The 13,513-nt window shown below is 40.7% G+C and overlaps 1 protein-coding gene across 1 annotated transcript in view; it reads right to left on the reverse strand.

Annotated features, from left to right (window-relative positions):
* TADA2A (transcriptional adaptor 2A) overlaps positions 1–11,013 on the reverse strand; it is a 51,307-nt gene extending 40,294 nt beyond the window's left edge. The window contains exons 1-3 of the mRNA XM_032843228.1: positions 10,967–11,013; positions 7,518–7,645; positions 603–709 (exon numbers count right to left, since the gene is read on the reverse strand). Coding sequence (XP_032699119.1) covers positions 603–709; positions 7,518–7,542 — 132 coding nt within the window. The 5' untranslated portion in view covers positions 7,543–7,645; positions 10,967–11,013. The remainder of the gene's footprint in view (positions 1–602; positions 710–7,517; positions 7,646–10,966) is intronic.
* Between the last annotated feature and the right edge of the window lie 2,500 nt (positions 11,014–13,513).

Genomic DNA, 13,513 nt, shown 5'->3' on the forward strand with positions numbered 1-13,513 from the left:
CTTTGCCTGAGTTCTCTCTATAAAATGGGGATGCTAATCATACCTACTTCATAGGGTTATAGTGATGAACTAAAGGTTAATTTACGCAAATTACTCAAAAGAGTGCTCGACAACAGAGTTAGCACTTGTAATTAGTATTATTACTATCATCATCCACAGAATGACTTGCTCCCTTGTCACCTGCCCAAAGATCACTCTTCAGTAACAGTGTCATTGGTGCTATCAAAAGGAATAATCCTCCAATTCTGTTTCTCGGAGTCCCAATACTTTATTTTTATTTTTTTAAAAGGTTTTTATTTATTTATTTCACAGAGAGTGAGAAAGCACAAGCAGGGGAGTGGGAGAGGGAGAAGCAGGCTGCTCGCTGAGCAGGGAGCCTTACGTAGGGCTCAATCCCAGGACACCGAGATCATGACCAAAGGCAGACACCCAACCAACTGAGCCAACCTGCAGTCCCTTTAGTCTCAATACTTTAAATCTCCTGGCAAAAGCAATGTTGAGCATTAAGCTGATATAGAGATGTAGAATATTCAACAGTCTATGTGATCCAACTGCTCTTTTCCCCAACTTTTCACTGGTGAACTGTGTAATGGAAAAGTTACCTGTAAGCACAGGAAAAAAGGAGGCGGCCCACATTCAGCACACTTGATATAAGGCTCCATGAGGTAGGAGGAGCAGCCTCGGCAAGGTGGCTTATCAGAGGGATCATCTAGAACAGAAAGAAAAACATGATATGCATTACCAAACGGTAAGAAGGTGAAAATCTGCAAATAACTACATAGGTGGTGAGCTCTGCAGAAGATTCAGCTTGTCTTGGAGACAAGATGAGCTCATTCTAAATAAGAAAAAACAAAAATTACGTTTTTCTTTCAAGGCAGCTTTGTTCCTTCCTGTAGTAGGATCTACTACTATAAATGGCATTTAAGTAGATAGGATCCCTGCAGAGAAATTTACAAACATAAGCTTTCCCTCCTAGTTATTTTTCCAGGAGAGAAAATGTCACATACTTACACAACACACACATATATTTTTAGATAAATCAAATGTGACAAATGTTAATGATTGTTGAATGTAGGTAGTGGCCAACTGTACTGTTCTTTCGACTTTTCTGTAAGTTTGCAAATTTTCATAATAAAAAGTTGGGGTGACTGCTTCCTCCTCTCTCTCTGCCTGCCTCTCTGCCTCCTTGTGATTTCTGTCTGCCAAATAAATAAATAAATCTTTAAAAAAAAAAAAAGTTGGGGTGAAAAACTCCTTTAAGTATCTGTTTGCGATGTACTACTGTATATCTGAGTTGAGACTTAAACCCAGGAAAGCTCCCTTTCTCTCATGGTAAGTAGAGAGATTAGCTCACCTTCCTATAGTTTCAATGATTGTTACTGTATTGTCTCTAAAATATTAAGGCAAGAAGTAAAATCTAAATTGTCTAAAGTGATTAAAAAAAAAAAAAAGCAGATACCGTGTGTCCCTGGTTGCCCTAAACTCTGCCTCTCTAGAGCCAAGGCAACCTAGAGAAGTTGCTCAGAAGGAGTTAGGCTCCTGAACAGCAGGAGTCTAAGAAAATACAGGCTTTGAAGGTAGATGAAAGAATTTAATCTGCTTGGCCTGAGGCAGGATTTCTCACATTCTGTAATAGCACTTTCCTTCCTAAAACCCAAGAAATACTCTTCAAGGCACCTTTCCCCTTCAAGTGATGATTATTGTTCTTTTCATTTGTTTCCTTTTTTAAAAATTTCTTTTCATTTGTTTCTAAATGAAGACCTGGAGGAAAACAACAGGGGAAAGAAACATAGTCCTGGCAATAGCTTCAAAATAAGTGTATAGAACAGCAACTACCCCGCTTCTCCCATTTTAAATTTTGACATGGAAGAACAAAGTTGTTTTAAATTAAATGTCAGATGACAATTTTTACCAAATTACCTTCTTCCTTACATCCTTTTAATGATATAAGCTGTTTTTCTTTCCTCAAGAAAAAAATCTGTCACTGACCAAAGCAAAGAGCTTTTAAACCCTTACATCAAGAAGTAATTATTTTGTAAAAGTAACCCAATTTATAGTTTTAAGAATTTTAGACAACAAAAGCATAAAGTCATCCTTATTAATGTTTTGAGTTCTAACCTTTCTTCAATGGATGCGTATGTACATATTTTAACAAAAGTGATACTATACACGATGTTTTGTAGGCTTTTTCACTTGATGATATATACTGTCAATATCCTTCATGACCTTACGTGTACATCTTCCTTGTTCCTTTTAATGTATGAATAATATTCCATTGTACCCATCAGCTAACCTAATAGTTTTCAACTGTCCCTTAGGAAGGCATTTTGGAAATCTGAGGAAATGCTTTTTTTGTTGCCACAAGGACTAGAGAGTACTACTGGCATTTAGCAGGTGAGGACCAGGGATGCTAGATGCCCTACATGGCTCAATACATTCCTACACAATGGGGAGCCTGGGTGGCTCAGTGGGTTAAAGCCTCTGCCTTAGGCTTGGTCATGATCCCCGAGTCCTGGGGATCGAGCCCCTCATCGGGCTTTCTGCTCAGCAGGGAGCCTGCTTCCCCCTCTTTCTCTGCCTGCCTCTCTTGTGATCTCTGTCGAATAAATAAATAAAATCTTAAAAAAAAAAAAAAGACATTCCTACACAACAAAGAAGTGATCCATGTCCTGTACAACTTTCAAATATCCTACCAGACATTCAAAGCTGGTGAGAAACCTGTTCATAATTACATAACCTAGAACACAATTCCATGTTACCTATAAAACAAAATGTTTTTGACAGTTTTAATATATATTGAATTTTCCAGGAAGGCAACTGCATCTACTTCTACAGGAGATTATATCTTGTTTTGTTCAGAACTTTACCAAGAGTTATTCAAGCTTGTGGGATTTCTGAGTCACCAATACAACACACATGAATCACTGTGCTTTTGTAGTTGTAAGATTCACAGTGATTCAACATATGGGTGCAAGCATCTGACTACTTAAGTCATTATGTCTTCTACTGAAATAGTGTCTAAACATATTGAGATACATATTACTTTATAATAAATTACATTAGTTTATTATTCTCTTTTGTTTATCCTTTGTATTATAGTTAGGGTATTATTATTTCTGTTTCTTTGACATCATGGGTATAGATGTGTTATATTATCTAGGCATTTCGTTTCCAAAGAGTAAATGGGCTCTAAAAATATTATAAAAGGAAAACATGGGGTCTTGTATGGTTGAGAACAACTAATCAAATCTCTTCTCTACTGGTGGGCATTTATGTTGTTTCTAATTTTTTGCTATTTATGAAAAATGCTGTTGTGTTCCTTGGAATATGTATTTTTCTAGAACTAGAACTGTTGAACACACATATTGATATACACAGCCAAACTATCCTTCACAAAGATATTCTAGAACTCTTCTATAACCTAAGAGTAAGGAAAGGCTTTTTAAAAAATCATCATTCAAAATCTAAAGGCAATGAAAAATTAATAAATTTGATTACACAACACAAGCAAAAAATGTCCTTGGCAAAAAAACACCATATGCAAGATAAAAGGGCAAATAAGCTATAAGAAAATATTTGAAAGCGTATTACAGATAAAGGGCTAAAGTTCCCAATATACAATGATAAAAACTTAAAAACTGAGGGGAGAAAAAAAGAATAAAAATCCTATTGCAAAAGAAATGAAGAGATAATTAGAAAAAAAGAGAAAGACAAAAAAATGGCCCTTAAACATATGAAAAGACACTCAACTTCACTCATAAGAGAGAGTTACACAGAGATATAACCTGTCACCCATCAGACTGGCAAAAACTACAAGTCTTAATAATACTTTCTTAGTAAGAATGGAGAGAAAGAGGCATTCTCATATACTGCTGATGGGAATACATTAGAACACTATCTGGCATTAAAAAAGACTACCTAGATATATCCAAGCCCTGGAGAGTAGTTGAACAAACTATGGAGTACCCCGACCATGGAGTACTACGCAACTATTAAAAAAAAAGGAATGAGAACAACCTTTACAAACTAAAACAGTATTTCCAGAAGATACTTTCAAGTGAAAAAAAAAAAAATTTTTAAAAAGCGTACATAGCATGCTATCTTTCCTGTACAAAATGGGGGAAAAAACCCCAAACATATGTGTGTCCAATTATCTTTGCAAAAAGAAATAGAGGACAGTTAAACTAGAGAACAATGAAGTTGGATACCTACAAGGGTCTGGGGGAGAGGGAACGGAATGGAGTGAAAGAGACATAGGAAGGAGTAACAATTTTCCAAATATATATTTTTCTACAGTTTTGGCATTTGGAATTGTAGTTATGTTCCTTGAATTTAAAAAAATTGAATTAGTAAATATAGAAAGGGAAAACTGAAAGTAGTATGAACAGATGCACCTAATAGTATTTCAAAAGAATACTATAACCACACTAAAAAGGAAAAAAAAAATCTAAACAGCTTATGGACATTTAACAATATAACTTCAGTCTTCGATGATGCTAACAAATCCTGAACTTATTGAAGGAGGTCTGTTTCATGTAGTGATATGTGAAAAGCAACTCTGACACAATTTTGGATGTATAAGAAGACTGTGCTGATGTTGGGTGCCAAGGTTCTCACCAAGGAAAAGACACACAAATAAGGAATGGGGCAAAACAAGAAAAAAGCTTATGAAGATGAACTGGAGGTATCAATGGGAACTCACTATTTCTTAAAAGTGTATGTATGGGTAAATATGTATGTATGTTGGTGTATATGTACATAGCATGTATCACAGATATTTCACAGCTCTGTAGGTCTAAGAGCCAAAATACAAAACATGCTAGTAGCAATGACCAGATCTTGGTCTCTAATATTAGTCTTCATTAAAATGAACCAGGGCAGGGTGCCTGGATGCCTCAGTCATTTAAGCGTCTGACTTTGGCTTGCTTGGTGATCCCGGGGTCCTAGGATCGAGCCCTGCATCAGACTCCCTAACTCAGCAGGGAGTCTGCTTCTCCCTCTCCCTCTGCCTACAGCTCCCCCTATCCCCTATTTGTGTGATCTCTCTCTCTGTCAAATAAATAAATAAAAATCTAAAAAAAAAAAAAATGGAACCAAGGCTCCTCAGGGGAGTGGCTGATTCCAGGGCTGGGGCAAGAAAGATAAGAGATGCACCCAGAACATGTGGCCAAAAGGTAAGGAGATGCTCAAAAAAGTGATGGGTGTTATTAAGGACGTAGGAGCCAGAATAAAGGAGATTACAGAGGTCAAACTGGGACAATCTGAGAACCAAAACAAGTATGATAATGAATTATAAACCCTTGAAAAAATAGGAATTCGCATGTCCACGCTTACAATAAATACATCAATGAAATAAGAGAGACAGGTCTCTTGATTATATAATCAAGAAATTACATAATATGTATTATATATATTACATGTAATACATATAGCTGTATAACATATATAATTCTGTAAGTGCTAAGCAGCAAATGTGAGAGTGCTGGATTTGAAAAAAATCATCATTTTGCATGACAGTAAAGACTGGATTAAGGAAAAATCATAACGGATATTAAATCCAGGGAGAAATTTTGATGAGAAATGCAATACTTTATGGCCTGAAAGTATATCCTTATGGGTTATTATACCCAAGGGAAAAATACAAATTATACAAAGAGACACCATAACTGGGTTTTCAAGATGATTATCACCAATGAGGTGTAGAACAAGACCAAACAAACCTCAATAAAACAACAAAAAACCAAGAAACTTCAATTTAAAAAAGGGGGAGAGAGGAAGAGCCTGTCTTCTTCAAAAGTGTGAATGTCACTAAAGACAAAGGCTGTGGAAATGTTTCAGTTTAAAGGAGGCTACAGAGGGCGCCTGGGTGGCTCAGTTGGTTTAAAGCCACTGCCTTCGGCTCAAGTCGTCCTGCATCAGGCTCCCAGCTCTGCAGGGTGTCTGCTTCTCCCTCTGACCTTCTCCACTCATGCGCTCTCTCTCTCTCTCTCAAATAAATAAATAAATAAATAAAATCTTTAAAGAAAAAAAAAGAAAACTAAAGAAACACGGGAACTTAAGGTAAGACCTGACTCCTGACTGTGTCCTGTATTAGAAGGAAAAAAACACCATAAAGAACATTGCTGAGTCAACTTACAAACTGAATGAACTAGATGGCAAATCGGATAAAACTATTTCATGGATGTTAAATTTACTAGTTCATAACCCTACTGAAGTTAAAAAATAGAATATCTCTATTCTCAGGAAATAAACACTACAATGCTTAGGGGTAAAGGGCCATGATGTAATGTCCCTTACCATTAAAAGATTCTGGGAAAAAAAAGGGGGGTATCCATATCTACTTACACATAAAAGAACATATAAATATGTATTATATACAGTATATATATTTACAGAGAAACAAAACACACAAATGGAGTAAGAAATTAATAAAGGGCCTATGAGGATTTTTTGTATGATTGTTATTCTTCCAACTTTCTTGTAAATTTGAAATTATTTCCAAATAAAAAGTTTAAAAATAATTTATTTTTTTTTTAGTATTTTAAAAAAGGGAATGGGAGTGGTTTCAGTTTACTTTTTTTTTTTTTTTAAAGATTTATTTATTTGACAGAGAGAGATCACAAGCAGGCAGAGAGGCAGGCAGAGAGAGAGGAGGAAGCAGGCTCCCTGCTGAGCAGAGAGCCCGATGCGGGACTCGATCCCAGGACTCTGAGATCATGACCTGAGCCGAAGGCAGTGGCTTAACCCACTGAGCCACCCAGGCGCCCTTCAGTTTACATTTTTTAGCATCAGGAAAATTCATTTAGGTTGTCTTCATGTGTAAAATGAGAGATTTGAACTAGATGTTTTGAAGACTTCATTCTGTCCTAACTTTATATAGATAGGTGTGATGAGAGAGTAAATATGAGGTTCTTTAAGAAATTGGTGAAAAGGAAACAATATCCTAAAAAGTGGCTTTCTGTTTCTTCTCATTGGAACACTACTAACATCTAACAATAGAATTTCTATTTCTGCCAAATCTCTTATCGTCAGAAACAAAAAAAAGGCAGTGTATTTTTTTCTCCATAGCTATGGCTGCCTGAATTTATTTCACACACACAGCATAATTTTCTGCATTATTATTATAATACTGTGGTTCACTCTTAGAGCACAAATTCCCCCTAAAAGGGAAGGGGTAGAGAAGCATGTCTTTTGTTCTACCACTGACTTAATTTTTTATCAAGGCATCTAAAATATGTTATTGGTTCTAAAGAGAAATCCAACTGCTTTCTTAAATTAAACTGTAGGTTAATCATATTATGCCTGAGCATAGTTTTCTTACAAGACCTAGGGTTATATGTTTGTGTCATGTGTTTAGTGGGCAATCAATTAAGTATTGGTTAATTTTATTTTGATTTGGTATTCTTATTCCTTTAGGATCAGATTCATACGGCTTTAACTTCAAAGTGCTTATTTTTCTTCTTTGAACTTGAGTTTGCTGTTAATATTCACCTGGGACTTGTTCCCACTATACTTACTGCTAAAGGAACCCAAACGGTCCATTCCCTAAAATTTGCAAACAGTCTTGTTTTGATCTTCCTCAATGCAGCGCTCCTTCAAGGAGATGTCAAAACTGGCCAACACATACACCAAAGTTTGATGACCCCTATGAACAAACAGAAGTGGTATATGGATCAGAAAATAATTCAAAGGGACAAGATGCAAAGAAGACAATGCAACGTATTCAGTGCTACCACATCCTAGCTTTGTAATGCTAAGCAAATTATTTTATCTTTTTTTAAATTTTGTCTTAAGGTTTTTTTTTTAAGATGTACTTATTTTAAAGAGAGAGAGAGAAAGTGCATGTGAGAGCAGCAGGAGGGGCAGAGGGAGAGAGAAAATCTCAAGTAGACTCCCCACTGATCACAGAGCCCGACACAGGGCTTGATCCCAGGACCCCAAGATCATGACCTGAGCCCAAATCAAGAGTCAGACACTTCTGCCTTTGACTCAGGTCATGATTCCAGAGTCCCGGGATCAAGCCCTGCATTGGGCTCCCTGCTTGGCAGGAAGCCTGCTTCTCCCTCTCCCACTCCCCCTGCTGTGTTCCCTCTTTTGCTCTCGCGCGCACATGCGCGCGCGCGCTCGCGCTCGCTCTCTCTCTCTCTCTCTCTCTCTGTCAAAAATAAATAAATAAATAAAATCTTAAAAAAAAAAAAAAAAGACTCAGACACTTAAATCAACTGAGCCACCCAGGTGCCCCTGTTTTAAGTAATCTCTACACCCAATGTGGAGTTGGAACCCATGACTCTGAGATCAAGAGTTACACACTCTTCTGACTGAGCCAGCTAGGCTCCCCAATTATTATTGTCTTTATAAACCTTGTGTCCCACTCTGTAAAATGGGGATGAAAAATAGTATCTATGTCCTTATTAAGATTAAATACCAAAATCCATATAAATAAGACACAGTGGTACCTGGCTCTCTATAAAGGCTACATACCTCTAATAAACAACTATTGTTTTTCTCTATGCATTATCACTTCTCTCCTTAACCCTCTTTCCGTTGAGAAACTGACTCACCCACATTTCATATGGTTCTGGTGGGTACTGTATACCTCACCTTTATAGCTAAAGTAGCCAGATCTCCTGTGAAAATCTTAATCTTGGGGCGCCTAGGTGGCTCAGTCGTTAAGCATATGCTTCCACTCAGGTCATGATCCCAGGGTCCTGGGATCGAGCCCCGCATCGGGCTCTCTGCTCAACGGGAAGCCTGCTTCTCCCTCTTCCACTCCCCCTGCTTATGTTCCCTTTCCCGCTGTGTCTCTGTCAAATAAATACATTAAATCTTAAAAAAAAGCTTTTCTTTTTTTTTAAGATTTAATGTATTTATTTGACAGAGATCACAAGCAGGCAAAGAGGCAGGCAGAGGGGGCGGCGGTGGGGAAGCAGGCTCCCCCTGCAAGCAGAGAGCCCGATGCTGGGCTGGATCCCAGGACCCTGGATCTTGACCCAAGCCTAAGGCAGAGGCTTTAACCCACTGAGCCACCAAGGCACCCCAATAAAGGAAAAATCTTAATCTTGTGTAAGACATACAAGGACAGAAGTCAATTGGAACCCAGTCATTCATTAATCAAAGAATTTGGTCCATGAGCTCTGGCTATTGAGATACTCATCCCCAAGGATGGCCCAACTGTTTGGATTTTTTCCCATTTTTTTATCTTTCTAATAATACTTTAATTTGAATGACTTTCTATTACTAGAAACCAAGGAACCCTATGACGACAAACATTTGGTCACTTACTCTTTGAACAAATACTTAATGTTTGAACAAGAGTATAAAGTATTTTCTTGAAGGCAGAAATGAAGTCATACTTCACCCTAAGTCAAGAAAACACTTCTCCTTCTATGGTCCCACAGCTTCTTGGCTATCTCTTTTCTGGCATCCCATTCTACTTTGTGAGGATTACTTCTGAATGCATATTTTTTCCCATATCTAGACTAAATGAAAGCAGGGACTACTATCCAATACACATCTGTACGCTTCAAAGTGCCAAACACAGAGAAAGAACTCAATAAAGAAAATGTAATGGACAAATGTTAGTTTTACAAAAGGTGAATTCATCTTTAGTTCTCCTGGAGTGACTTCTTCCACCTGGTACTCTGAGCTTGGGGTATAATTCATCCTTAAGGCTATATGACATTCAGATAACATGGCTATCAATGAACTTGTCTTTTCTTAAGTGGGCTGGGATAGGAATGGTTCTCCCCCTGCTCTAGTCCCAGGAAAAGTTAGTCTCTGAAGAAAAATGGGTTTAGCAAAAGGTATTATGCGCTCTGTAATTAAAAAAAAAAAAAAGGCCAAAATTTACTGAACTTTTCTCATATGCCAGGTACTCTGGTACCGCTCACTGTATGTGGATTATCTCCCGATTCCTCACAGCCTTCAGGCATGCTGCTTTTTTAAAGAAGTGAAGCTCTGAAAGACTGCTACTTGCACATGTCTTAAAAGTAGTGAGCAGAAGCAACACTTCAACAAAGGTTAAAAGAGATGGCTAAGGGGCGCCTGGGTGACTCAGTTGGTTAAGCAACTGCCTTCAGCTCAGGTCATGATCCCAGCGCCCTAGGGTCAACTCCCACGTCGGGCTCTCAGCTCCGTGGGGAGTCTGCTTTTCCCTCTGACCTTCTCCCCTCTCATGCTATCTCTCCTACTCTCTCTCAAATAAATAAAGAAAATCATTTAAAAAAAAAAGAGATGGTTAAGTAAAAAACGCATAAACATGCCATGTCATAAGCACATTATTCCAATAAGCAGATTCTTCTTCCTCTCCTTTCTTCTCACGAGAGGCATTTCTGACACTGACGTTCATGAAAGGATGGGTGGTAGCTCCAAATTAACATCTGCCAAATTCAGAGCCACTGGGAGGAGGAAGACTGGCATTCGCTGTGATGCAGGGGACAGGTGCAGGGTTTGGAGTTTTGCAGACAAAGCGGAGCTCCTCACCTCGTTCCTTAAGCTGTATGATCTTGGGCAAGTCATTTTACCTGAGTCTCAGTTCGGCCTCAGCTCCAAAATGGAGGTGAACTATCTAGCGTGCAAGGCCGACTTGAAAACTCGGAAAGTAACGTCGGTCAGGTGCAAAGACACTAGGGCGTCTGTTCCCGGCGTAATTAGGCGCGCCACCGCAGAGACAGGAATCCCGGGGCTGGGGCCGCGCGGGGCCGCGCAGGGCCGCCCAGGGGGTGGGGCGCGCTAGGCACGCCGCGGGGCGGGACCGACGGGTCAGGCCGAGCCCGCGCCGCCCTCCCCCAAACGCAGCGTGGCCCAGCTCCGCCGGCCCGCCCGCCCGCCCGCCGCGTTTTCCCCCGAGCCCAGGGCCCGAAGCCCGCCCCTGTCGCCACCGCCCCTCGCCGTCCACGCCACCCCCTCGGCCGCTAGAGGGGATCGCGCCCCGTCCCCACCCGCCCCACAGCACCTCGTGCCTCACCTCGCCGCGTCCCCCTCCTCCGCGCCGAGGAGCCGCCAGCCGCGCGCGCCCCCGGGGGTACGTGCTCGCTCTCGAGCGGCCCAGGCGCGAGCGCGCCGCCGCCCCTCCCCGGCCCTTGCGGCCCCGCACTGCCACCCCCTCGGCCCTCGGCCCTCGGCCCGCGCCCCGGCCTCGCCGCGCGCTTGCCGCTGTTCTCTGGTGGAGGCCCGGGGAGTAGGGCGGACGGAGCAGCCTGCCTGACTTGAGTCCGGGCAGCAGTCCCTTTGGCGTGAGGCGCGTTGCCGGTCGCCAGAGGCTTGCCAGTGCGTGGCGCCGCCGTTCAATCCGCTCCAGAGCGCGGTGAGGTGGAGCGGGCCGGTACCGTCCTGCTTTTGTGTTTCTAACATTCCCACTACCCCCTGCCCGCCCCTGTGGCCGCGAAGGCAGCCGAGGACGAGCGGGTCTTGCAGTGCTGCTCGTGGATTAACCAGACTGAACGGTGTGAGGGTAAACAGGGTACGTCTTATTCAGACGCTTCTGGAACGTGGAAATTCTCTTCTTTGGGAAGAACCATCCCCTCTTTGGGCTTCAGGGGCCCAGACTGAGGCGCAATGATGAGAGGATGTGGTGGTCCACTCTGATGTCAATCTTGAGGGCTAGGTATGTCCCAGCATCTCTTATTACTACTACTGATTACTATAATAGCTACCATTTGTCGAGTATTTATTGCATGCCAGGCATTGTTACAAAGGAGGTGACATCCATGGTGTCATTGAATCTTCAAAAACAACCTATGAGGTAGGCACTATTATTGTCCCCATTTTCCAGGTGAAGACATTTCGGCTGGCTTATGAGTGACTTGGGAACACACGGCTGGGAAGTGTGGGGAAGAGGATTCAAGCCGTGGTTATCTTCCCCATTAGGCTCCTACATCTATTTAGAAGTCTGTCTTTCATAAATTTTGCCCAACCTCTCTTTAAATTCATTTGCATTTTCTGCTGGTGTGGCCTCTTGATTGATCTGTTAGTATATGAAGGCTACAAATTCGTTCTGAAAAATAATCAGAAAATTCACACAAGCGAAAATTCACCCCGGCTCCCACTGTGTTGAATAAACAGTTAACGTTTTGGTATACTCTTCCAGACATTTTACTATGCATCATGTCAGTAGCTCTATTCTATCGTAGTTTTACATTTGCTGTATCCCGAAAGTCTATTTCGTCATTTAGTCAACAAATACTTAAAGAGCAGACCCTGTTCTAGGTGCTGAGGACTCAGCAGCGAACAAAACGGTCTCTGCCTCATACCATAGTGGGGGGGGATTGACATGAAACAATACACATACTACTAAATAAGAGGTAATTCCCCGGTAATGTGTTAAGTTTTATGGGAAAAAAATAAATCAGAATAAAGGAATAAGAGTGATGTGGTCCTGGTCTTTTAGATGAGGTAGACAACGGAGGCCTCCTAATTGAAAGAGCACATAACCAGAAACCTAATCTTTAAGGGAGGCAGCATGTGGATTTCCAGAGGGAAACTAGGAGAAGAGAAGCAGGAATTGCAGTGGCCCTGAGATAGGGACTTGCTTGGCCTGTTGGGGAAGAAGTAAGGAGACAAGTGTGACTTCAGCACGGCAACTTAGTGAAATAAGTTGCGAAACAGGCAGAAACCAGATCATGCATCATCTTGTAAGCCACGGTTGGACTTTGGATTTGCGGGGAGATATGGTAGAGTACCTCCCAAGGGTTGAGAGCAAAGGAATAAGATTTTCTTTTCTTTCTTTTTTTTTTTTTTTTTTTTTGACTGAAGGAGATTTGTTTTTAGGGTTTACCAGTTTGGAAAACATTTTGCCAAGGAGTGTGGATTTGAATGTTAAGTGTTTTAGAGTAGTTTCCTTGCAGAGATGGCTCATGAAAGATTCCTTAGTGTGTGGTGGGAGAGGTAATCAGATTTATTTTGAAAGGATCACTCTGGCAGCTGTGTGGAGAATAAGATGATAGAAGCATTAAAGTTACTTTTTAAATAAATAATTGTTCTTTTATACAGCCTTTGTTCAACAGTTAATCAACACTGATCTTTCACCTACACCTTTACACATCTGCAACCACTCACCTTCTTCACAAAGAGGAGATAGGGTCAGACTCTTGAGGACTTATCTTCATGTCTTTCTCACCTAAACTGAAGTTTTTCGAGACAGACTAGGGCATATATCTAGATCTGGATGTCATGATTGTCAACAAATTGAATATGAGTCATCAATGTTGTACTATTCTGGAAAAAACAATCCCACATTAACACTGGGATCTATTCGTTAAAAACATAGCATTTAAGCACCTGAAAATTACCCTTCTGCTTCAATTGATCTTGGGCCCTCATTACAATTCTAAGCTCCAGTTTAGTCCTTGTGCTTAAGAAAGGTGGAGAAATTAAAATGCATAGTGAGAAGAAGGATAACACTGTTTATGGCAATGCTTTTCTGGGCTTTTGCCTTTAGCAATGTAGTGGATAGTGGCATCAATTTTAAGACTAGCTACAGGAAGAACAGATTTGGAGGAGAAATTAAATGTTC

This window comes from Lontra canadensis, unplaced genomic scaffold (assembly GCF_010015895.1).
Source record: "Lontra canadensis isolate GAN:19392208 unplaced genomic scaffold, GSC_riverotter_1.0 scaffold137, whole genome shotgun sequence".
Taxonomy (NCBI): Eukaryota; Metazoa; Chordata; class Mammalia; order Carnivora; family Mustelidae; genus Lontra; species Lontra canadensis.